Source organism: Cataglyphis hispanica, chromosome 25 (genome assembly GCF_021464435.1).
Source record: "Cataglyphis hispanica isolate Lineage 1 chromosome 25, ULB_Chis1_1.0, whole genome shotgun sequence".
Lineage (NCBI taxonomy): Eukaryota > Metazoa > Arthropoda > Insecta > Hymenoptera > Formicidae > Cataglyphis > Cataglyphis hispanica.
Window position 1 is genome coordinate 2742133 of NC_065978.1, and position 25546 is coordinate 2767678.

At 47.1% G+C, this 25546-nt stretch overlaps 1 protein-coding gene across 7 annotated transcripts in view; it reads right to left on the bottom strand.

The window, feature by feature from the left end:
* Window positions 1-421: 421 nt before the first annotated feature.
* LOC126858377 (dachshund homolog 2) overlaps window positions 422-25546 on the bottom strand; it is a 182947-nt gene continuing 157822 nt past the window's right edge. For 4 of the 7 annotated variants that reach the window (XM_050608641.1, XM_050608640.1, XM_050608639.1 and 1 more), the window contains 4 exons: window positions 12827-12973; window positions 11499-11756; window positions 4696-4782; window positions 422-3079 (listed from right to left, as the gene is read on the bottom strand). In XM_050608641.1, coding sequence (XP_050464598.1) covers window positions 3027-3079; window positions 4696-4782; window positions 11499-11756; window positions 12827-12973 — 545 coding nt within the window. In that variant the 3' untranslated portion in view covers window positions 422-3026. The remainder of the gene's footprint in view (window positions 3080-4695; window positions 4783-11498; window positions 11757-12826; window positions 12974-25546) is intronic. The other 3 variants (XM_050608643.1, XM_050608642.1, XM_050608644.1) reach the window with 3 other exon arrangements.

The window sequence follows — 25546 nt, forward strand, 5'->3', positions numbered from 1 at the left end:
CGAAGATGTCTGATACAGAATATATTTTTCTTTACATTCCGAGCGATTGCATTCATCGCGTTGTTCTTGTCAGTATCCTTTTTAAAGGTCTCATAATTTATTTATTTTCTAGAAAAGAGATTTGACACATGCGTACGAAGCGAGAAACGTTTACGCTTTACGCGCTTCGGCGAGCTGAAAAGCTGAAAGCTTTGATCCATTAGCCATGGAGATCTTTTCCATGGTTAAAAAAAATTAGGGGAGAGAAATCTCTTCTCTTGTTTTTTTTTAGCAAAGGTTTAATGAAACGAATATAACGTAGAAGAAAAATTAATACTTTAAGATTGAAATCTAAATACTTTGTCTCGTTTCTTAAAATAATCGCATCTCTTGATGATGTTGAGGAAAGGATTGTGTGATAATTGAATGAGGTAAATCCAACTTACAATAACAACTATTTATTTATAGGTAATAATGCTGAATTACAATGAATACACTTCTTGCCTCGAGATACTAGATTGTATAAGTCCGGTCGAGAAATCGGCGTCGCTAGTCGCCGTGACTCGCAGTGGCGACGACGGTGTTTTCCTCTTCCCCCCTTCCCCCTTCCCACCTAACCCCCGCCCCGTCACGCTCTTCCCTTGTTCACACACTTCATCTTTTATTATCATTTTCAATCTAATAACGTTCCTCCTCGATTAAGAATCGCCATACGGCAATTATCTCAGTTTGTCGAGCCGAAAAACCAAACGATTTTGGAGACAAAATTTTCGTCATTTTTTTCCTTTTTGAGTCTTAAATATCTACAGTGATGGTTTGCGCGTGATCGGCCCGATAGCCGTCGGATGTTGCTTCGTCTGGCTGAGAAACAGGTTCGATCGATTGCTCTCTGTCCACGAAATTTAATTTGTACTATTTGGTATCGGCAAAGTTGTCGTTGCTGCGACAATCAAGCGATTCTTGATCGTGAAGAACGCTATGTGAACGCGCCAAACCTCTTGATTTCCTTCCCTTCTTTAATCGGTAGCGGCGATGGCAAATACGGATCAGCTATCGGTGGTTAAATTTTCGTTTCTCTACGTTTAGCATCGTCTTAACGGGCTTTAGCTGGTACGATACTAGACACTATGATTATGTGAACTTTACAACACAAGAACCTTACGGCAAAAGACTTTGTACATGGATCTTAAATACGGGGACCGCCTCCCTCCGGGGAAATATCCTCAGTCTTTTTCCTAGTGCATTCGGCGCGTTCGCCCAATCTATCGAAATATCTTTTTTTCTCTCTCCCGTTAACTTTTCTTTTTTTCTCTCTCTCTCTCTCTCTCTCTCTCTACATCACCGCACACGAGGATCATCGTGCCAAGAGATATTTCGCCGGATCTTCGGGCGGTCAACGCAAACGCGGGACACACGCAATATGGATTAGACTTACTTGTTTCGGTAGTAACTAAGTTATTTATATAAATAAGGTGTTGTTACGATTTATAAGACGCTAGGAGAGAATCCTCCGTTGTGTTTCCGTTTTCGTCATTCTCTTTCTTTCTCTCGCTCTCTTCCGCTCTCATTTTCTCCCCCTCTTTCTCTCCCTCGCGATTTTTCTATACCTATCGCTCGTTCTTTCTCTCTCCCGTTTACTCGCTCATTTTCTCATCACGTCATTCTCTCTCTCTCTCTCTCTCTCCCTTTCTCTCGTTTTTCTATGATACAGCGCTCGAGTCGCGGTTCTAATCACGTCCCGTGCCGAATCCAGAAGAGATATTCGTTACTCTTTGCGCTCTTACGCGCATTTTACAAAAAGACGGCACGTCTTCGCGCCTTCGTCCGGCGAGAGATCGGCATTTTCGAAAATCATCGCGATATCCGCCTCGATCAGCGCGATACAAGCGCGACGTCTTCAGCCGACGTCGATTATCGAAACCGGTTATCGCGACGAACAGATCCACGACTCGACTATTCGTTTCGCAATGGCGATCGGATTGGGCCCCGCGTCGCCGCGATGTATAATAATATTAATAATGATAATAATACTCGAAATATCGGCGCGCGCCTCGCGATGCGCGCAACTGCGACACGGCGCGCCCGATCGCCCGGAATCTCTTAAAAACGATTAGCTAATTAATTCGCTCGATAATTAGGAGATAGGTACCTCTAGGAACGCATGCACGCGCGCACGCACTCTCCAGCAGTCTTTAGAAATATGCCTCTTTTCTCTCCCTCTCATCTGCTTCTCTCATTCTCTCGTTCTGTTAATCTCTCTCTCTCTCTCTCTCTCTCTCTCTCTCTCTCTCTCTTCACTCTCGCTTTCTCTTACTGTCTCGCCTACGATCCGCGATCGTCTCGGTACGAGACAAAATGATGTGTTCGGTCATCATTCACGGGTATAATCGATGATACGTACATTTAGAGAGAATATCTCTATTTTTTTGTCGTCAATCAAACGAACGGCGCGATTCCACGATCACCGCGAACGCGAATCGGGGAGTCGCAGGTAGCGTGGCGAAAATATCGCGTCCGTTGATGATATGTGTGCGATCGGTCCGCGTCCTTCTTATCGTTAATCGCGAATTTTTGCCGGACCAATCTCGGTTCGAGGGGCCCCGCTTAATTCTCGAGTGTCCCTTTCGACCGTCGGTCGAACGCTGCTAATCGTAGCTCTATACAAGGTGTGCGAAAGCGGTCGCTTATTGTTTGCTTATCGCTCATCGATCACGTTCGCGTAATCCTGTTCAGAAAAACTTACGCGTCTTCCGACGATGTAAGATACTCTCGTAGCCTCTCGATACTCGGCATTCTTGACACTTCGCACTGTTGACACTCGCGCGAGTCATCACATCGGAAGTTACGAATCGTCTCCCGCGCGGGTTTCCTGTCGCGGTCTCCCGTCACGGTTCTTCCTGCGAAGATTTTCTCGTTGCGTAGATTCGCTCATCTCTCTCGTAGCCTCTCGAATCCTCACTTCCCTTTCGTCGTTCGATCGATCACTCGCTTCGGCTGCTCGCTGCACGTTCTGCCTGCTGCCCTCGCCTGCCCTCGTCCGGCCTCTTCTAGGTCGCGCTCGTAAACAAAACGGAGTTCTTGTAGTAACCCGTTCGCGATTCTGGAACAGAAGCGATCGCAGGTGCACTCTGGAGTCCATGTTCGCAATACCTTCGATTAGCGTAGATTTACGTTAGCGTGGCTTCCGAGATCGTAAATTTTATTTATCGAATATAAAACATTGCGCGCAACTATTTGATGCAACAATATGAAATGAAGGATAAGACAGCCGCTATTTGACAGCCACTAAATTTAGATCTTATGACGACGGCATGAGCGTTAGGCGTGTCGCGAGTCATAATGGGAATACGAGAGAGAAAGAAAGAAAGAGAGAGAGAGAGAGGAGCGGATGTCTCGCGGAGACAGGATGAAGATGCATGCGGGAGATGAATGGACGTGGGCGTAATTCCGCTACGGAGAGCTCGGGAGATTCGGTGGTAGGTGATTGCAACGGCGAAGATGGACCAGCTGGGTCATTCGATGATCGTTCATTCGGAGGAAGGCGCCGCTCACTAATTATCGTTGGCTCTCGAGACTATAGATGAACGCGAAAGGTGGATGAAGAGATGGACGAACCGAGTGGAGAAAAAGGGTGAAAGAGAGAGGGAGCCAAGGCCCTATCGCAGACGTTCGTAAATACGAGACCGGCCGAGTCCATCGGCCTTAGCGCGGGCCCTTTGTGATCGAGCCGCCACTCTACTTTTTATCGAACTGTCGCTTATGATTGAAAATCACTATACGTTAATAGTCCACGTGATTCGGTTTACTCTCGTCTCTCCGCGCCCACTATCATCCGAACCGTTTCAATCTGCCCGCCCTGATCCTTTCATCATTCTGTTTGATTCAACTATGCGCGTTTTAATAATAATTTATTTTTTTTTATAGTAATTCACTAGATATTCAATGAAAAAACCTTTAGACTCGATCAGCAATGATACGATTGTTACATTATATTTAATTGTCAAATTTTCTTAATAAAAGTAAAAGTTATAATATTTATTATATAATTTTTATGAGGGGATGCTATTGTTTTGTTACTTTATTTCTTTTCACGACAAATCTTTGAATAAGATTTTTACCTTGATAAAAAGCGCTCCACCAAGACGTGGGAGTTGATTTTGCAAGGACGTTGCCAATTAAGAGCGGACTTGTTAATTCCTTTCGAGAGCCCCCGAGAGGGTGGGCGGGCGGACGGGCGAAAAACGATTATTTACGTGCAACGTCACGCCGGCCGGGGCCTTGGAGCATCGAAATCGCGCTACGGATATAGTTTTTGCGCGAGTTGGAAACTTCCTTCGGACAAGTTTCCACGGAGGAGAGCGAGGCCAAGTTTCGAATATGTCGGGGCTATGCCGCTGACGCCTTTGCAAGAACCGCCGTCTCACCTACCCCTCTCCGAGGGACGCGACCGCCTCTGAAGAGTTTCTAATTAAAGATCCGAACTTTATTCCGTATAGCAAGAAATCGCTCTCTATGCGCGCTGCACGAAAACCCGCGCTCAACGAATGCGAGGAACTTGAGAAAGAGATGTTCCGAGAGATGTATCGCCGTAAAGTACGCCGACGCAAATGGCACGAAGTAAAGAAGGGGGAATGAGACTTTTTATTTTTTAATTTTAAACTCTATGAAGTACGTACGCGCGTAACGATAGCTATTTTGTGCTTTTGCTAAACGCACCTTGAAGAGGAGACTTGACTTGGTCCCTCTCGGCCGCTTGGTGCTGCCGCGATTTTCTTTCCAGCTCGAGTTCCTGCACCAGTGATTCTGCGACAAAAAAGGAGAAGAAAAATTGATAGACTAAATAATACAGAGAGAAAGAGAGAGAGAAAGAGCGTGTGTGTATACATGTATGGCAGGATATTTATAATATAGTCTACATAATACAATACTACATCCTACTATGTAATCTACGCGCATAATGCGATCTCTTACTAGAGTTCTCGCGGCTCAAGATTAATATCGGCGTTCGGATAACGCGCTCCGCTGCCCCGGCTGTATTGAAGATATCGCCTCGAGGAGAGAGAAGTGTATCGGCTCTCGCAGCAACGCACACGGACGCGGGAACGACGCGCGGATTCGACGAGGCGTGAACCACGCGCGCGAAGGATGAAACGAAGCGGTAATTAGTGCAAAACCGGCAGCTACCGTCAGTCGCGCGCAACAGGGGGAGAGGAAAAGGGACGAGCCGGATAACGCACGAAGGCAGGCGTGAAAGGATCGCGGGTTTGCTCACTGAATTTCGCAAGGATTAGGGTGAAAACTGGAAAATGTCCCTTTAATGATATCGCGTCGAATTAACCGGGCACACGCGTCTCGCTCCTTCCGCTTCCGTCGTATCTCTCTCCGTTCTTTCCAACGATTTATGCAATGGAATACTATTGGAATTATATAAAGTTCGAGCACGAGTGTATTTCGAAAACTTTTCAAATTTTACTTTAAATTATTTTTCTAATAAGAAAAGAAAAAAAGTTCTTCGTAATCCGTTGGTTGATTTCGGTTACGGTATGAAAATCACGTAAGCGGAGGATTAAGCGAAAGGACGATGACAAATATCACGTGGCGCGACGAAGGGATGCGAATCTGATCGGTAAGCGTGAAATGGCGCCTCCTTGGGCAAAGAGCAATGGTAAAATCCAATTGCGAGGCCATTAAATCCCGGTTAACCAGCGCGAGCGGACGTGCGAGAGAAGTCGGCATTGACGGTGCTCTCTCTCTCTCTCTCTCTCCCTTTTCCTATCTCGCTCCATCTTTACCGCCTGTACCGGGACTAGAGACGGTGGGGCCGAGATTCCATTATGCTTTGAGCAACAATAGCTGAGGGCTGTTTCGTGGCACGTGGGTGTGAATTCGTGCGTTCGTCAGGGCCGTTATATTCCACGACTTTGGGGCACGCGGAGGGCAATGTTTGCGTTTCGCTGAGCCAAATTACCTCTCGCGCCCTTATCCGCGCGCGGGGTGTCGCGTCCCTTTGATATCCAAATGACAATTTAACTGCTCCAGATATAACGCCGCTCGCTCTCGTTCGACGAAGAAGGGTGAATGGATAGAGGAAGGAAAGGCACCTCCGGCACGAATTTAAGAAAATCTTCTTGCCTCACTCGCAATAATTATGAATATGCCCCCTTTCGCTGCATCGAGCCAAGATAAAGGCTGCAAAAACCGATCCGATTCATTGCAAGAGTATTTTTTTATTTCGCAAGGCTCGCGTCATTGTGCTCCGTTCTATATAACTTGGCGGACATTCGCCATCGTATTGTCTGTCAGTCCATCGGCGTAAGAAAGTGACGTGCGTGGCGCGACAACGACTTGGAAATCCGGATTCGCGATTTCTCGCGGGTATGCGTTGCGCGCGCAGCGTATCGAATGAAGAAAGAAGCGAGCTCGACGTTCGATCCCGTGGAATTTTGCGGACGGTGCATCTCGAGAGTCCAGGAAGAATGAGCCGCTAATAGTTTCGCTACCGTCTTACACACCCTGACAAATCGTCCGGACAATAAAAACAATTTCAGACCGAGCCTGTACGAGGCTCTCGGTTGGGGCCCTAAACGGTTCGTATTGTGTGTGCCACTATATCGGCCCATCTTTTTGGGAGAAGGGACGAGGGGGTGGAGGAAGAGGTGACGGCGCGACGCGACGCGAGGCGAGGATCCCTAAAAAAGACGTCCGCTAAAAAAGAAGAAGGGCCCCGGGTGGCTCGCCGCCCCCCTCTATGACTCCGCATTTATCCGCACGTAATTAACTCCGGCACAATACGGCCGCGAGGAGAGGCCACCTTGCCTCTCTCCCTGGTAGAAGAAGAAAACGAACCGAATCGAAACCGAGGACAGGACGGACGAGAATGGGCGAGAGGAGGCGCGATAGCGCGCGGTCTCGGCAGTAGTCTCGCAAGAACTGGAAAAACTCGCGCGCATTGTTCGAGAATACACCGTGTGTGCCGCTCTTACGAACTTCATTATTACAACAACCGATCCTGACTAGGTGATGGGATTCCGCGAAGAAAGCACGATTGATAAGCACTCTCGCCGGACGCGCGCGGTCCACATCCCGTCGCGAGTTTTTGCGATTATGCAGCATAAAAGAGAGAGAGATCTCCTCTCCTGCGAATCCGTCCGAGGACGACGTCCTTGGGATTTAATCGGGTTTGCCGCGGCGGCGCCGGATATCGGATATAACCGTCAACGTGATCAAGTGCACTCGACATGTTTCGTTCTTGCGCGAGCGGCGAAAAAAGCAATTTAAGTATCACATCGAAGCGACGGTAATTGGCTGAATGCTCTCGCTCTCGAGGATCGGGGCCTGAGGGTTAGTGACGTTCTGCGAGCAAAGAAATGATATGGAGCGCGCGGTATGGGAGGGGGGTGGGGGGGGGTGGACGAGGGGCATCTAGAGGGTTGATTTCGTGTAGCATCGCGTTTTTAATGCTCTGATCTTTATGTAAAGCAGACGAGGTTCGAAGGGCAGAGAGGAGCAGGCAGCAGACGAGGCAGGGATAAAGGGAAGAGATAGAGAGCAAAATATGGGGAGGAGGGTGAACGAAAGATGCGAATAAAGGTGGGGATAGGCGCTTGAGCGTCAAGCCGACCGTGAAATTGTATGAATCAAGGAGCCGCACGGAGCAGCGCGGAGACACAAAAAGCGAAAAAAACTAAGAGAGAATAGAGTAGGAGAAGAAGGAAGAGGGATACGGAGAGAAATCTCTCTCTCTCTCTCTCCTCCGCTTTCGTATCTTGCGCGACATTTAAAATTTCAAATTTCCGTGGCTGCGATTCAAGCTATAACCCTCTTCCAACTCTCTTAATTTTTCTGCCTCTTCTCTATATATGGCGAAATCGCAACACGCAAGAATGAGAATGCAATTCTTCTTCTTCTTCTCTCTGTATATGTCTCGAGAAAGGTTTAGGTTTAGCGAAAAGAAGAATTTTGAAATTTATTCGGAGAGATATAAATACGACACATTAATGCACGGTTCGGTCGACTTGTCAATCAAGTCTGCTTCAGCGACGTCGTCAATATTGTTTGAAAAAAAAATAGGCTATATCGAGAGCGATCGATTCACTCGGTAATTGTTCTTTTTCCCGCGTATAAATCTCTCTCTTCAGTACGCCATTCGCGTCGCAGCTCTCCAATAACGAATTTAATCCCCTCGCAATCCGCGCGCCTTCCAATCGGCGCCTGCGGCAACGCAAAATCATAAGTCGGGGCAGACTTCTCTCTCTCTCTCTTTCTCTCTTTTGTATATACACGGCGAATTTAAGGGGTTGCGAAAACAACATCCATAGTTGTTCTTTATCGTAATATTCAAATCGATTATAATCAAGTCGCTTCTTAAAACTCGTGCCACGTATACCTGAAATTTATTTGTTATTTGTCATTCTTTGCAGCGCATAAAGAAGGAAGAAAATTGCCCAACGAAATCGTATCTCGCAATCGCCGTACGGAGAGGAGTCTTAAAGCCACCCCAATATTCCTGCCAACACCTACCTACTCAGCTACAAGCACGCAAACTAACAGCGCATATAGATAGAAACTCTGCTGCCCCTGCTTCCTATCAACCTTGCCGATTTCTCCTGTCCCGGCTTGTTCGCCGGAAAACCACGTCGTCGTGTCTCGTGGATATATTCAGGACGAGAGGGATGTTTTCAAACCCCAGTTCCTCCTCTCACGTTCCCCTGCCGCCCACGTCGACGCTTCCTTTATATCGCTCGTACACACGCGTCACGCTTTATCACTCTTGCACACGGGGGTTATTGTCTCTCGCGTAATGGTGTACGCACGTGTACGCACAGGTGCGACGCTCGCATTTTCTCGGCCGCCGCGTTGGCGGCCGGAAAGCTGGAAATAATCTGGCGTTCAATAGAACCGCGTACATCGTCGTCGTCGTCGTCGTCATCGTTATTTTTCTTCCCGAGGCGACACGCTCGATTTGCTGTCGCTTAAAACTTTTTACTTCTCTCAACACAACGTTCGATACTTTTTTTTTCCCCCTTTTTAAGTTTGTAAATCACTCGGTGCATTCAAGGTTAATTCATTCGTGAGAGTGCGTTCGAGTGGGCAGCGTATAAAGACTAAAAGAATGTAATCATTTAAGGACGTTGTAATCGTAAATGTATGCTGATGTTGATCTCAAAAGATACCAATGAAAAATGGCGCGCCTCGATGTCTCGATCGCGATTATTTTCATTTTGAATTAATTCTCCAAGACTTGGTCCATCAAATATTAATGCCCGCGCGGCGATTTAGAATGATTGCGGTCGCAGGGTGGAAGATGAAGGTACGCTGCACACCGTGGAGCAATCTCAGAGTCTCTCGTAGATGTGTGTTCGTGCCATGTCTCTACGTGCAGTGGAAGAAACACGGTCGAACAGAGGAAAGAAGGGGGGAGGAGGAGGAGGAGGTAGGAATACAGGGGGAGCAAGGCAGGGAGGAGGGAATAAACGGTAGAGACGGCGAAGCTGAGGACGATGGTTTGCGGAGGAGGACAAAAGAGAGTGTCGGAGCGACAGAGAAAGCGAGAGTGCTGCAAAATCGGAAGGGAGGGACAGGGTGGGCACGGGTAGGGGGCGAGATTATGGCTGCTGCGAAATTATTGCATATAGTCTGAATATTAAAGCGTGGCGGAGTACTTCGTCGTACTCTACGGATGGTGGACGTGGAGGAATCGCGCGTCATACATATATATATATATATATATATATATATATGTGCGCATGTCTATATGCATGCGTGTATGTGCAGGCGCGTGAGGGAGGAAGGAAAGAAGAGAGCGAAGCAATGCGAGGTAAAGGCGGCGGGGGTACAGGGGAGCTGGAGGAAGTTTAAGGGAAGCGCGGAGGGAACGACGTGAGTGGAAGAAGGAGGGAGACCAGGTAACGCCACCGAGAGCCACGGTGGCCGCCGGGGAAATTACGGCTCCTTCCTTACTTGCGAGAGATGTGCATAAACTCTGCATTACACTCAGTGGCGCTCATGCGAATGAGCTACATGAAATTCGAGCGAGACACCAATCATATGATCGACAGACCGGATCAAAAAACGATATTGCTAAAATCAAGGGTTTCTTTTTAAAAAAAAATTTTCAGGCATAAGTATCTAGAATATAGACGAAGAATTTAGCTGCGGCTAATAAAGAGAAAGATCTCGATTCTCAAAAAAATTGGTCTCAAGACATTCTCTAAAAGTATGATTAACATGAATTTATATATTTTTTGAAGTTATATTTTTTCGCAATCATGTTTAAAGTGATCTTCAGATAAATACGTTATATCGCAAAGATATATCGGTATATCACAAAAGACGCGTTTCTTCTATCGGTGTCGCCATGTGACGGGAATGAGAGCCACCGTTCGTATAGAATGCATGACTCGAAGACGCGGCGGCGGCTCTCCCGCTCCCTCTCCGAGGTCCCCTCAGTCGCGTAAGTATCCACCTCAGACGACGTTACGTCAAACTACCTCTTTCCCCGCGTTCTCTCTCTCTCGATGGCCACCCTCCTGCCCTCTCGTTCTTGGCGATACCGCGTCGCTAGTCGTTGTCTCTCCTCTCCCGCGCGTCACCCCCGTCTAAATCTCCGTTGTTTATTGCAAATGGATTCCGCATCATGATGCCCGGGTGGCTGCGGGACCCTATTCAAATACCTCGTGTTTCCTCGTCAGGGCCAACTCGGTTCCTTCCTCCCCCCCTCCCCTCCTCCTCCACTCCTATTCTCTCTCTTCTTCTACTCACCCATCCTGTACGGGGTTGTTATTGCCGGCGGCGTGATTGCTCTCGCTCGAGATCTTTCGAATAATTTACTTTGCACGATACCACCACGACACATACCTCCGCTCCGTCGTCTCCCTCGCCCTCGGGGTCGATCTCCTCCCTTCTTTTTTCTCTCTTTTTTCTTTTTTTTTGTCAGAGTAACCGAGGATCGAAAGCACTCGGCCGGAAGATCAGAAAAATTGAGTGGATTCTAATACGGGAATGCGATTATCCGAATTAGCGGATCCCGCCGCTGGATCTTCATCGCCTTCTCTCCTCTCCCCGTGCTCCCCCTGACTTCAAGTTTCCAATACACGACTCCTACTTTCTCGTATTACCGCAAACATTGCAATGTAGTTTACATGCTAGCTCTTTCTCGAGTAGTTTTATTTTCTCTCGTCAAACAACTTTCGCGTCTTTGAATTCCTCCCGGGATATCTCGCTGCGAGAATGTAATTCGACGCGATGAAACTCGAGCAACACGATTGTCTTTATCGTTTTCTTTGGCAGACTCGCGTAAGACATGCGCTGAATATTTCGCGAATATTTCAGGAAGGAAGAAGAAGAAGAAGCTGAGGCGGGAATGATAAGGCGATACCGCTGCTCGGTCTTCCGTTAGACGATAAGTGGCTTAAGTATCGCCTGTTTATTTTTGGGGCTCGCGCGCGAGGTTACGTGGAAACAGCGTGGGAATCGACGATGCACGAGGGTGAAATAGCGTGCCGTTGAGAGCCACTGACCTTGGTAGTTTTGCCAGAAAGCCGACGCCTGGCTACCGATGAGATCCAGCCCGTATCCCCATGCGGGCTTCTCCGGCGTCGATGGCTGCTGAGACGGACGCGGCACTTGCGCCTCCCGGTATTGCTGGGCCGCTGTTTGCTGCTGCTGAAGGGGTTGCTGCGACGGCTGTTGCTGCGAGGGCTGCTGTTGCGACTGGGAATGCACCGGGCTACCCTCCGGCGCTTCCGAACTCGTGCGCGCTTCCGCCGTGACGTTTTCTGCATTATAGAAAAAAAAAAAAATAGCAGCCGCTCGATTATCATATACACGTTTTTGCCTTTAAATCTTTTCACAAAACTTTCGAGTATTAACAAACGGCATTTTCGAAAAGAACGAGACGCGGCAAACTTTTGAGATAGAAAACTCTTAGGTATTTCATAAGATCGTAATCATCTTTCGTGACTCACCCCGAAGCCGACGCCAAAGTGGCGGAGTGGCGTGCCGTTTGATTCGAAATTAGTATCGCGACTCTCTTCTCTGGATTTGACAGGATTAATCAGCGGTACCGGTGACGGCGGCGGCGGCGGCGGCAGCAGCAACAGCAGCAGCAGCAGCAGCAGCAATAGCAGCGGCGGTGGCAGCGACGAAGAGGTAACGCGAAAACGAGGTGGAAGAGATGGCGGTGATGGGGAAAGGGGGGGAGGTGAGGCCAGGACGAAACATTATATCGAAATAAGAGATTTCACTTAAAGGGTTTCGCGTTTGAGTTTTGGTAGTGACAGGAAGAAGGGTGGCGTGCCGCTTGTTGCTGCTACTTCTACTGCCGGAGGATCATGGGGCGAGACGCGCGATGCCTAGTCAAGGTGCCGCTGAGACGATGGGAAGAGGGGGGCGAGAGGGTTGCAGGGGGGAAGGAGGCTGCCATCAGCCAGCTCGACGACGGAGAGGGATTGCATCGCCGGCAGGGGGATAAGTAAGGAATCATATTCTGCCGGGTGTCAGGCTGTTTGCTCTGCCTCGGCGTATTAATTAATTTATTCCGAGATCACCGATGGCCCCGGGGCTCTTAACGAAGAGACTGACGACGAGCTTGAGAAATCCTAAGAAAACCCGTCCATTTGCAGCGATAGCCTGAGTCTAATCTACGCGATGAAAATCGTGACGTTATTTCCCGACACACGGTGGTGTTGAAGATAAATATTGTCAAGAAGCTTTTATGGCAAAAGTAATATTTTAAAAAAAAAACAAGTACTTTTTAAATTCTTTTTAAATTTTCGTATACGATTTTCAATGTATTTTAATCTCGAAATTTTCGCCGTAAAAGTTTGTCAAAACAATTCGAACTTACCGGTGATCGCTCTGACTTGTTCCGAGGATGCTCCCGTAGCTTTGAGAGCCTCTTCCAATTGTGTGCGCCTCTTGATCTCCAAGTCCAATTGCTCCTGCAGCCGTTTCCTCGCTCTCCGTTCCTTCTTTAACCGTTTCTGATAAACCACTGTAAGCAGAAAAGAATAACACGATCGTGATTAAAAAAAAATCAATACGCTCTCGCAGACGATGCCGATAAATATAATTAACATATCGTGTATTTCGCGAATGTGCATATGTTGATACGCGTTCCGAGGTGCGATACGATAAGAACGTCCGCCAAACGTTCTCGCTGACCATCTCCGTTCCCCAGGTGGTGGAACCCCGGCGTGGTCAAAGTCCGATAGAATTATCCTGGCGTATCATTCTACAGCGGGGGGTTTCACACTGCGCACGGCGGGCCCCAAAACTCAAAGTATACGTCTAAGCGGGGGTCCGATCGTCTCGTTAGCTACCGTGCGCGCGGATCCGACGGTAGCCAGACGAGTCGAACGTCCGAGACGAATCGTTTATCGATTTCTCTCAATGAGTCACGCCGCAAAAAAGATACTGGGCACTCCTGCATCCGCAGGATAATAAATGATAATAAATGTAAACATTAAGCTAATGTAAATATATGCAAATGCGTAATGTTTTCTTTAGAAAAGAAAGATCGCGTTCTCTGTGCTTTACTATTATCTATCAGTCTTTGAATTATTTAATTAATGATGCTTGTATCTCGTTGAGATAAGTAATTAATTATGTAAAGTAAAACATGAGAGAGAGAGAGAATAAGAGAATAATAAAATATATATTTTATTTCTCGCGATATAAATTTCATCCTACGGTATGAATTCAATACAGAATGGAGAACGTGATTTAGTTAAGCCTAGAATAGATTTCTAATCTACCGTAAAATATTTTTCTTTATACTTTGTTTAAGATCGCGGAGGGGCGATTGCTTTGAAGGCAGCTTATCGTTGACGCGGATATTACGACAATGTAGGTTACTTAATTATTGTTCGTTTTTGCATCAAATCATTCATTCCTCATTTTCGTCGTCAAATTTTTATACTTCTTTCCCGGATTTCAATGACTCATTCTTTGTTGCCGATACGGTCGTACGTGAAATCAATCCGCCGTGATGCGCGCACACAGATTTGCGTTTGGAACTCTCATACGCACGCGCGGCTTTAAATATGAACATGTATAGGAGAGGCGAGCATTCGACACGGCTGTACACGAGGTTCGCTCAGATACGTACAGGCCGATCGGTTTGATCGTTCGAGAACCAACGCGTCGGCGTCTTTGAAAGAGAGGAGAACGAGCCTTCTCTCTCTCTCTCTCTCTCTCTACCCGCTTTAATTATTTTCCGTCATTGTGAAACGGCGCGTCCGGCTATTGTGTCTTCTCCCGAAGTGCATCGACACGTTTGACTCGATCTCTTCTCGCGAACTCTGGCTTTGTTCGACGACGATCCTGCCTCAATCGTTCTCCGAATTCTCCTTGCGCCGAGTTGAACGAATAATAGAACGTGGCGGGTCCTTCCATGGAGACGATGACCGATTACTTGCGTGCGATTTGATCCTCCCCGCGAAAAGATAGAAAAAGAGGCAGAAAGATTAGGACCGGATCGAGAGAACGCTATTTTCACGATTTCATCGTTCTTTAATTTATTGAGACGGTCTTAAAAATGATAATAAAAATGATTAATATTACATATATACGCGTTTTAAGTTATTCAAGATTAGAAAAAAAAAAAAACATCGAAGAAAATCGTTAAATCATTATTCAATTCTTTTCGATATCGATATTTTTAGATCAGATTCTTCGTATAGTCGGTGCATCGAAATGGATCTGCCGCGATTCTTCTGGAAAACGAAAGACGGTAGCTACTCTCTTTCTCTCTCTCGATTTAACATCTTACACTCTGACAGGTAAGACGGTAGCGCGAGGTATCACGTCGCCGTGGGCGTCCTCAAGTACGACGACATTACCTTACCTTACAGTCGCTTTCGCTTCGGTATAGCATGGAGATTAGGCACGCGGCTTTAATCGCCCTCCCTCGGGCGTCATTTCTGGAACGGTAATCAGAGATCATATTGCCGCCGTGAAAGTAAATCGTCGAGAGCTCGCGCAAAAAAGCATCCATCTACTTTAGATGCAAATGAATTTCTTATTCGGCCACACGCAGCACATCGTGGAATCGCGCTAGGGAAATATCATTTCCCTTCTTCCTTTGGAATCTCTCGCCGCGGGTGCGATCAAGCGTCGTGACAGCCTCGTCGCTCATCGGAGATCTCTCGGAGGTCCCTTCTCATCTCTATCAAATTGAACAACTACGGATGCGTCGTTCCGAGGCGCGAAATAACCGGCGGATGGCCATCGATGTACCATCGCGATCCTATCGATCGTCTCTCGCAGGTGGCCACCTGCGGTTGAGCATCACTGATACGTGATTGATTCCCGGCAGACAAGGCGCAGACAACCCCTTCGACCCTTCTACCTCTTCGCCATAACTGTGTGCCCCTCCTTTTCCTCCCTGCCTGTGTACTTCTCTCTCTCTCTCTCTCTCTCTCTCTCTTTCTCACTCTTTTCCTTATCCCCTTTGGCATAACGCGCCTCCGAGACGTTTCTCTTCGTTCCTTTTCTTTCGTTCTCTTTCCCTTTCTCGCTCTTTCACCTGATGTTTCGTTTTCTTCGCCTTCTCTCCCTTTCTCTCTTTCCTACGTGAAACGAAACAAGGGTGGAGAGAAAGTGGAAGAGGGTGGGGGGACGGGAGGACGAGGAGGGCAGAGGGAAGAGAAGGTTGCGGGACGGCAGGGAGGAAGAAGGGAAGGGGGACAGACTTCTCGCAGTGACGAGAGGGTCGGTGAGGAGAGACGTGGAGAGGAGTGAGCGAGCGCCGGGGTACGGGGGGGGACAGCATTATGATGCAAAGATGGCGCGGCGGCGGCACCCTAGAATTAGCTCGAGCACTCGCCATTGGCCGCTCAGCAAACCACTCCTTCGGTAACAACCGACTGCATACGTTGCATACTAAGGATACACGCGAGCCGGCAAAGAATTGCCCCGAATGGGGCTGCTTGCTTTCTCCGGGGTCCGACGACGTTGTCCACCTACGGTGCCAGCCAGAACGAACACTATATCTCCCTGCGACGAGTCGCGACAAGGGACGCCATCCCTTTTTTTTCTCCTCCTCGAGATTCAGATGATCACAGATCCTCACGATCTTATAATCTTAGACACGATTCTTTTATATTGTTGCAGATTTTTTTTCTTTTAAATATAGTCTGAGTAATAATATATTTTCTTATTTTTTTATATTTATGCTATAACAAAGAGCACATTTGTGAATCCACGTGATAAATTTGAGATTATTTTAATTTATCATTGTTGAATTCATCCGTATTTTCCGCCCTCGCAAACTCGACGGAAAATATTGATACAATGCGTTCCTTGAGAGGAGACCAATCGAGCGACGAGGACAGCGGGAGTAGATCGCAGATCGCGCAGAAACTAGTAATTTGATGATAGCGGATACGAAAGAGAGAGAGAGAGAGAGAGAGAGAAAGAAATTGCTTGGGTATCTCGGAATAGTGTTGAAAATGGCTGGGCGCGGACGCTGCCGCATAGGGGTCTAAGGTTATAGGGATGATTTCAGAGTCACGGTCGCACGATCTCGCTCTCGCTCCGACAAGATGCGGGAGTTCGACGACGGACAATACTTTGCCGATCGCGAAAAATCGCTCCGCCGTTCCACGGCTTGTTTCTCTCTCTTTCTTTCTTCCTTTTCCTGTTTTTTTCCCCCCTCGATACTTCATCAGAGATACTTGGGCTTTTTTGCGCGTTACTTGGTCTTGTAACTGCGACGTAACTACTTGCGCGATCAAAGCGAGTACGAGATCTATACCGAGTGCTGTTTATAACCCGGCCTATCGTGGTAATATTATGCAAAGATTTTAATGCGGCATTTTTTTTCTCACATTTCTATGAACATCGGATGAAATCTCATTTGCTGGACATATGATATTTTCGCGTAAGCGAACAGATCGGCGTCATCCGCGCGTATCTTCTTCTCACGTATCTCGTTTCGATCTTAATTATCATCAAACGTAATTGCATACTTTGGTATCCGGTGCATACGTCATTCAGCGTTCCTGTTTTTAACGCGATGTCGAACGATGTATCGCATCTACCCATCTACATCCGACACTCATTCCGAGTATCTTCATTTGGACCTCGCGGCGATTTTACCGCATTGAGACTGACTACCGCATGATGCAATACGTGCGTAAGGATGACATCGATGATTACGTAAGGCGCGTAAGGGAAGAAATTTGCGGTCGATTATGAAATCAGAGCCGATGCAGTTGGGGACCGCTGTCCGTTGATGCGGCAGATCGCAGATAATTGAAACGCCGAGTCGTCATGTATCGAGAGCAAGCGAGAGAAGTGGGGAGAGGGAGGGAGAGAGAAAGAGAGACATGAAGGCGGAGAGGGTGGTCCATTAGATAATGCAGTCAACAGAGAGAGCGGCCTCTCTCATCGGGCACGTCAAAATACATCAGCTACCACTGTGCGCTCGCTCAGAAATCCTCTGACCGCTCTCGGCTCGGCGTGGACTCCCCACGTCGAAGACTCGTTGACCGGGGACTCTCTCTCTTCCCCCTCCCTCCCTCCCTCGAAGTTCACCGTGGGTTTAACGCTCGTTCGCCTGCCCGACACGACACGATAGATCTCGATCGTCGATATCGAGTTCCGTGGCGACGGGGGTAGATCGGAAATCGGGTACCGAGGCTACTTGACCGCGGTCGCGATGAAAGTAACGACTGATTTATTCGCGAAATATTCGCGCGAGAATGTTTTTTTTTTTTTTTTATATATATCGATTTTCTGTGGATTCTTTGAGTGACACGTTATTTTTCTCGACAAACAATATAAATTTCGGTCTCGGCAATCTGTAATTCTAGAAAAGCAACATGCTCGTATAAGAAAAATAAATTATGACTTTGATGACACGACTCGAGGATGCTGCTGCTGTCGATTATATATAACGCGTCTACCGAGTACAAACAATCAATTGTGGGGCCAGGAAACGTAATAGCCGAATCCAATCAGGAAAGCCGCGGAAACTAATATAGAGCCAGGCCGTCTTACCCGGACTGTGCTTAATACCCGTAGCCCGTGAGCGAAAGAGAGAGGGAGGGAGAGTGAGGGGCCCTCCGGGAATAGCAATATGATTTACATTTTGCGGTTATATTGACCATTCTCGCCACCTGCAGCACTCGCTCTCCTTCGTGGCCCCCGGGCTGCGCCAAGAATGACCGGCTTCCACATTCCGGAAAAATTAATAATGGCTCGCCTTCGGGTTTCGTTAAACGATCATCGTTCTCGCGCGCGCTCTCAGCGACTCCGTCTGACTTTTTTTTTTCCTTCCACGATATCTCGACTTCGATAATAAATAACAATTTTCTAATTGCTCTCTCGCGTTTCTCTTTTAAGTGTTTCGCCCTCCGGGCCGCGGCGAATGATATCGGTGTTAATCGGTGTATCCGACAATTTTTCCGTCTCGACGAGACACTTTTTTTCCCCGATTATCTGGCACATGTTCGCTCGCGGTGTCGTGTTTCGCTCGTTAATTATTCTTATTTACAGATTAATCGCGCGAAAACGATGTCAACGGCGCGGTCACGAATCATTACATGCTCGAGAAGGTACGTAGATTTACGTAAAAGGAGCAAGACGGGTATAACGCGTGTAACGCGGTAATTACGATTCATGAAGGCGAACGAACTGCGTCTGGACGAGCTCGTAATCTCCTCAGGACGGCGTTCTCGAGGGTCCAAAAGCAACCGAAACACCCGTTATGTCCGGGGAGGGAAGGGATGGAGAAAGACGGTTCTTAGGCACCTACTAGAAAAGCCGCGGTCGCTCCAGCCAACGCGCGCTCGCGCGCTCTTCTCCGACGGACAGCATCTGTGCTCTACGGCTCTCGATATCCATACAAAGCTGTGTGTGTTGAATAATATTACACTTAGCCCGTACCCAGTCGGACGATTATTATAGTTGGCGGCAACGTCGATAGTAGTAGTTGGACCGTGCATCCTGTGCGAATGCTAATTTGGAGGGCGCCGCGCTCCAAGCCAACTCGAAAGAAAAATTACGACGCGTGCTTCGCTCGCCGCCATCAATCGTTCAGCGTAGCCTGAACGGAAGATTAAAATTGACAAAGTTGCAACATTGAAGGAAAGGAACGCGCGTGTCCTAAATGTATCGATTTCGAATTTCGAGCCTCGCAGTTAAGACAATCGACACGAGCAAGATTCTCGTCGTCCACCCTTCATCGTCGTCGCTTGACGGGGCTGCGGTCTCGTTCAAATATCAATTTCCCAGTGACAACTTCTCCGTGGCTTTCTCCCGTCACCCCTAGGCTCGCGATCCATATGGAAATGTAGATCGGTCATCGAAATCCAGTTTGCGAGTGGAAATATCCCGAGAGGGTCAGCCGTCTTATCCTCAGCTCTTCCCTTCCATTTTTCAGAGCGAGAGCTCAGTCTCCCCTTTTTGCACGGCATATATAAACCGTCATAAAGTCGAAAGCTTTTTTCGCTTTTGCGTATTATTCTTTTATCCGATCCGTCGCGCGCGATAAGGGTAGCAGCATCCGGCGATGAGATGGAAGCTATACTCGCCGTCTCTCGAATGGAGTTGGCAACGCCCGAGGTCGAATCTATCGCGCGATGCGGAGAGACGCGGCGGTTCTGTTTCATCTCGCCGGGATGTTTTCGTAGGATAAACTAATTTATCCTATTAACATCCGCCGTGTACTTTATCCGCGGGCTCCGTCCGCTTCCAACAGTTCTGCACATCGTTTGCGTTTCTGTTTGCTGCGTTTATAACGTTTCAGATCGAGAAGGTGTTGAGTAAGAGAGAGAGAGAGAGAGAGAGAGAGAGAAATCGTGCATGTTGTCGCGGGACTGCTATCACGATTGTTCGTGATCGAGAATTATCGCGAGTATCGTTACAAGAAACGGATGTGAGTAGAATAGATACATACTTTCGTACGGGAATCTCCTCGAGGACTCAGCCGAGCTGAGACGTTAGCCACCAGCGCAGAACTCTTGAATTACATGGGTAAAGTAATATGAAAATATTTACGTCCCCCCCTCCCGCATTCTTCCTTCATCCCCGGATGAACGAGTGGGTCATTCGAGAACCCCCGATCTGGTTACCGGATTCTCTCCAGTATGCAGAAACGTAATAGCCGAATAGCCAGGCGTTTTGCCTTGCGGCCACCGAGCGGACCTTTTGTGCGCTTCGCCATCCCACCCGATAAGTACTCACGAAGCGAGGAGGGAGGTCTCTCCTCTCGATCGAGTCTTAGGTAGGCCGTTTCAAGACGGTCGATAATTTCGAATAGCGCAGCGCTCGCGACCCGATACTGTAATGTCGCGAAATAAAGATCATCCGTGTATGCATCAAAGATTTATTCCGGATACTTTGCGGAGCGTGCGAACGCGTTAGCGCGACGATTCCGAGACGCCTCGATCAAAGGGCGGAGAGGTGTCGGACAGTCGTAGTCGCGATAGGTGTAATTTTCCCATGATAGACACGCGGGGATAATAATCTAAATGACGGCGCGTTTTACATCTCTCTAAAATCACTGTATTCTCTCTCGATAATAATACTTATTTTTCAATATCAGTCTACGCGACAGGTTTCAAGTTACAAAATTCTTTGGGCTCTCCCGAGCTCTCCAAGATCGGCAGGTCGATGTTACGTCGTCCTCCAACTGTCGATTTACGAAAAATGACGAAAGTCGATGACATCGGGGTTTGGCGCGCGTTATTCGGATATCTCGCCGCGCGTTTCTTTATCAGCCGGAAGCAGTAGCGATTCTCGGGGGGGCTCCGTCTGTATGGGACGCGTGTTTTATTGCCCGAAAACCGACAGATATCAGGATTATGTGCTCCGTCACGGGAGAGACTGGGTGGAGCGCGCCGAGAGTGCGGCCGATACGTGTGTTTGGGGTAGAATGCGATGCGCGCGAGGGTGCCAACCCTCTTGCGAAAGGGCAAGAACATTACAACGCGCGTCACTCTATACCTCCGCAAATCTTTCGCGCCAGAAGAGCCTTTTTTCAGTCCATTCGAAGCTATAAAGCGACGCGATAATTAGACGATCCAAGACTACGGAAGCTTAAAGTAATCTCATATATTCTATACGAGTTATATAATTAAAGCGTTATTAAAGTTTTACAAAACATTTCAGAAAAATAATAATAATAATCAAATGTTATATTTTTGCCGCTCTCTTTCTGTTCAATTTTAATTAAAAATGATAGAGATGTATCCGAATGAGATCAGAATTCTAGTTGTGATTTGCGCGATTAAATTTTCTTATCAATCTTATGATATAAAGAGATGAATGGTTCCTTAAAAGAGGTATGGATCTCGGACATTCGATGTACGCGAATACAGACGAACGGTCGTCAGTTACTTCGATATGGTTGCGTTTATTGGCCATAACGGATATTGCTTTCTGGCAGAAAATAAGCGGCACGAAAATGTTAGGCGAGGCAACGGGAGAAACGGTGAGGGGTAGGAAAGTAGAAAGGGACGATAGTCGAATGAAACGTATCATGTTTGCTGCCCGCTACGATGTGGTGGTGTGATGATAGTGTATGATGCCGAGATGCCGAGTCCGAAAAACACTAGTTGGATGGTTATCGTCATAATCGCGGCCCAGTCCATAAAATAAGACGACTCTCCTCTAATGCCCGGTTATTCTTTAAATGGTCGTCAAATGGGACGTGCCATATATGTGAACGAGAAATGTTAAACCTTTATTTATGTATACATCCGACATTTTTTTTCTGCAATTTCATATTCCATCATAATTATATACATCTATATTATGATCTTTTTTATTCGAAGAGATAATTATAATTTGTAAATACGATACTCATCAAACTTTTGTCAAATTCTGCCGATTTATCTGGGCGCGATCTTTATTATGTTTATAATCATACAGAGCTAAGAGAAAATTTCTCTTTCACCGGGGTAGACATGTGCACGTGGATACGATGCTGATAGCGCGCCAGTTTAATTGATATCGATTCCCTGGAAAGATACACCACGCGTGCATAGATTACGCACGATATGCGTGCGATGTTTATTCAACTAAAAGCCAGGGCTCGTAGTTGTTTTTTTCTCGCTCGTCGGAAAATAACAACCCGCGGTGACGGTTCGCGCAGTGTGGCGTTCCCCACTGCTCTCCTTGTCTCTTGTGTAGTCGAGACACGTGGTCGAGCCGTGCCAATGATGACGTTTCATTTTTCCGGGGCATTTTTTCCCTAAATATCCCGAAAAAAAAAAAAAGAAAAGAGAGAACACGCGGCGCGCACGATGAGGGACGATGTGGATTCGAGGGGTGACGTGACGGGGAGAGACCCCGTGGAGCGCATCGACGAGAAGTGTTTTAGCTTATCGCGTTTGTACGTTTAATACCTCTTCCTCCGTCGCCTCCGTATGATGTAGGGTCCATCCCCGGGGAGACGTACGGCGGCTTAATGGTGATTTTTTTGTCGCCACGCAGTCGTTTTCTCTTCGTGACGATACGAATACGGGCGCGCGATACACGTTCTTCTCGGAGATACGGAGGAGACTTTTTCCGCCACGTCATGGTGGGCGGCAAAAGTTGCGGCAAGCTAACAATCTCGAGACTCGCAAAGTTCCTAAGTAACTTTACTTTCTATCCTTGTTACGTAGCCATGAAACTTGTGGGTATATCTTAATTTCAAAAAGTTGACGGATAAAAACACAATGTTGTTGGTCAGAGAAAGAGATTTCATGCATATTTTTTAATTTCGATACGGTTGGACAACTTCTCGTCGCGAATCTCGCGAAACAATGCGAATTCTATCTACCGGCAATGTTAAGGTAAAAGCAACTCTTTTGTCTTGTCTCTCGCGAGAGACAAGAAAGAAGAGAACAAAGGGCGGGTCGAGATCGCGCGGCGAATGAAATTATGCCGTGGAGCTCGCTCGAGTATCGTTTCAGCGAGCATATAAGATGCTGAAAGTCCCGTGTGTCTTTCTTCGTGTAAGGAACAGCAAAGACGAGGAGACAGAGAGAGAGAGAGAGAGAGAGAGAGAGAGAGAGAGAGAGAAAGAAAGAGCGAGAAAGACGGGAACGACGCGTAGGAATTAAATTCTTAAAGTTCCCTCCGATGTATGCCGGAAAGTCGCATTCCGCGAGTCCCCGAGACATCTAGAACCAGCTTACATCTCCCGCTCCCCCTCCCCCCCCCCTTTCCCACCCGCTTATATCCCGCCCCTCCCCCTTCTCCCTGGGGAGCCAATATTAATTCCCATAAATTTCCTTTCAACGGGTACGCATATTCCCCGTACCACTAGCGAAGGACTGTTTGCCTTTTAATCCGAGAATATGCAAAGAGCGTTATTCTTCTTTTCCGCCGACACACGATTCAAAAGCCGGAAAATGGGGGATCCGCGGAGAATAAAAGTAGTCAGGACGAAAGACTCTTCAGAATTTGCATTATTTCTTTAATAGTTTCGAAAATCACTTTTGCATAAATTTTGACATAAGTTCTCAATTATTTTTTGAAAAAAAAAAAAAATCAACGATCATGATAAATTGAGCGACTGCACTTGTATATTTTTCTTTAAACAACATTAATGAGACGAATGTAACTTTTTTTCGCGACGCTTTGTCTCGTAATAAATTAACATTACAGAAGAAAAAGGCGAAAGATTACAGAAGAGTTCTTTTAAGTGCTGCCGTAAAGGGAACGAAATCTTTGTGGTTTCACGTTGGAAAAAAAGAGGAAAAAGAGGAAAAAGAGAATCAGAAAGGCAAGAGAAGGAAAGAAAGAAAGAAAGAAAGAGCTTGGGACGGAGGGAGGAAGTACCGGAAGGGTGCAAGTGGTTTCAATCGCCGAGTGCAGCCGCAGCTTTCTCTTCCTGTGTTTCAATTTCTGAAGTGGCTCTCGTCCGCCACTCTTCTGGGTAGGAGAGCCGCAGAGAACCGCGTGTTTATACAATGTAATGGCTTGTGCCAGCATTGTATATACCGGCGTTTAGCGGTGTACCGACCGTGCTGTGCCGTAGGTAGGCGCTCACTTCGCGATTCCCTTTCGGCATTCGTTTGGCACTTTATCACGCCCCTAGATTGCCGCATTAAACATCCAGCAAAGGGAATGTCAACCCTTGCGCGACGCCGCCGCGGCTCGCGATTCTAAAAGGAGATTTCCATTTGCTTTTTCTTTTCCTCTCTCTCTTTTTCTCCGCGCGAAAAGAAAGAGAGCTTTGCGTTCCATTTCCATTCTCACTAGTCCCGTTATTTATCTTTCGTCGGGGAGTCTTCCGCTACTTCTTCATTCGTTTGAGCATTCGCGCGAATGTAGGCGAGGAATGTAGGGGTTGCCGAGACATTAATCGTTTCATCAGCTATCGCCGCCGATTATTTCCCGTCTTTTCGTTCCCGCACGCGATCGGAATTCGATATCGGAGTTCTATCTCCTTTCGCCCGATCGCTCGACTCGAAGATGGCGCGTTTCGAAATTCAAGAGGGCATTCGCGAAGACGAGACAACGCGGAGAAGGGGAGGGAGGATCTACGAAATGATGGCAGGTGGAAGACGGGCGACCTCCCTGGCGATCGGTCGTCTCTTGGTCGTCGTGTAGCAGGTATACGGTATCGCGTTACACGCGTGGCTGGCGCGGAGATCGAAGAAAGACGAATCGTTTTACGTTCGTGCTTGTAGCCATGAATGCCTCGGTACAATCTCTCTCTCTACCCAGATAATATTGCCACGGGTACATTGTTTACGTATAACGAGATGCATATCGTCATTATTGCCGCTGCCGCCGCGTCTCCTGCGCCTCCTCTTCAGCTTGCACAAACGAGCGGGAGGGATTTGAAGCGGATAGATTGCTAAATCGATAAAATAGCGGATTTATCGATGGCTAAATAGATTGATAAAGATTTACCTATACGCCTAGAGAATATCTCTGCGTAACAGTATCCGGGTATTAGGAAATAACAACAATCGCTATACGCAACGTCTATCATTGCAGATATATTACGGGAAGAATATAATCAAATTAAATCAACGGCAGTAAAATTGTCATCCTTTCTGCGTTGCATTTAATTGCTCTTTGCAAACAATGCAATTTATCGTCTATCTTAAATTTTATTTGCTTTTATTGAATTATTTATTTTTAATTAACATTCATTTTACATCATCGACTAAATCATCTTTGAACAAAATTCTCAATTCAGTTACAAAATACGCAAGAAGCACCCACAGATTATAGCGGATGTGATATATCGCCTTATTTTACACAAAGTGTCAAACATTATCGGCGAACGTGACGCCGATGATCGGTGATGAATAAGTCCGGTACGAAGGTTCCTACGAAGGCGATCGAAGAGAAGGGCTTCTTATGATACGCATCTTCGGGGCTTCTTTTCATATAACGATTTCCGTGAAATTTTGTGAAGGAACCAAAGTCAATTTACTCCTTGCCTTCGCATGTAAATATCGATCGCACGTTTGACAGCTGTCATCGCGCCAATCCGAATTAATTGGACGACCCGACGTGCTAGATCCATATTATAAAGGAGAACGAGATATAAACGTAATTTACTGTGTAAGTCGATTCTCGCACGAAAGATGGAGTAATTTCTCTTTTG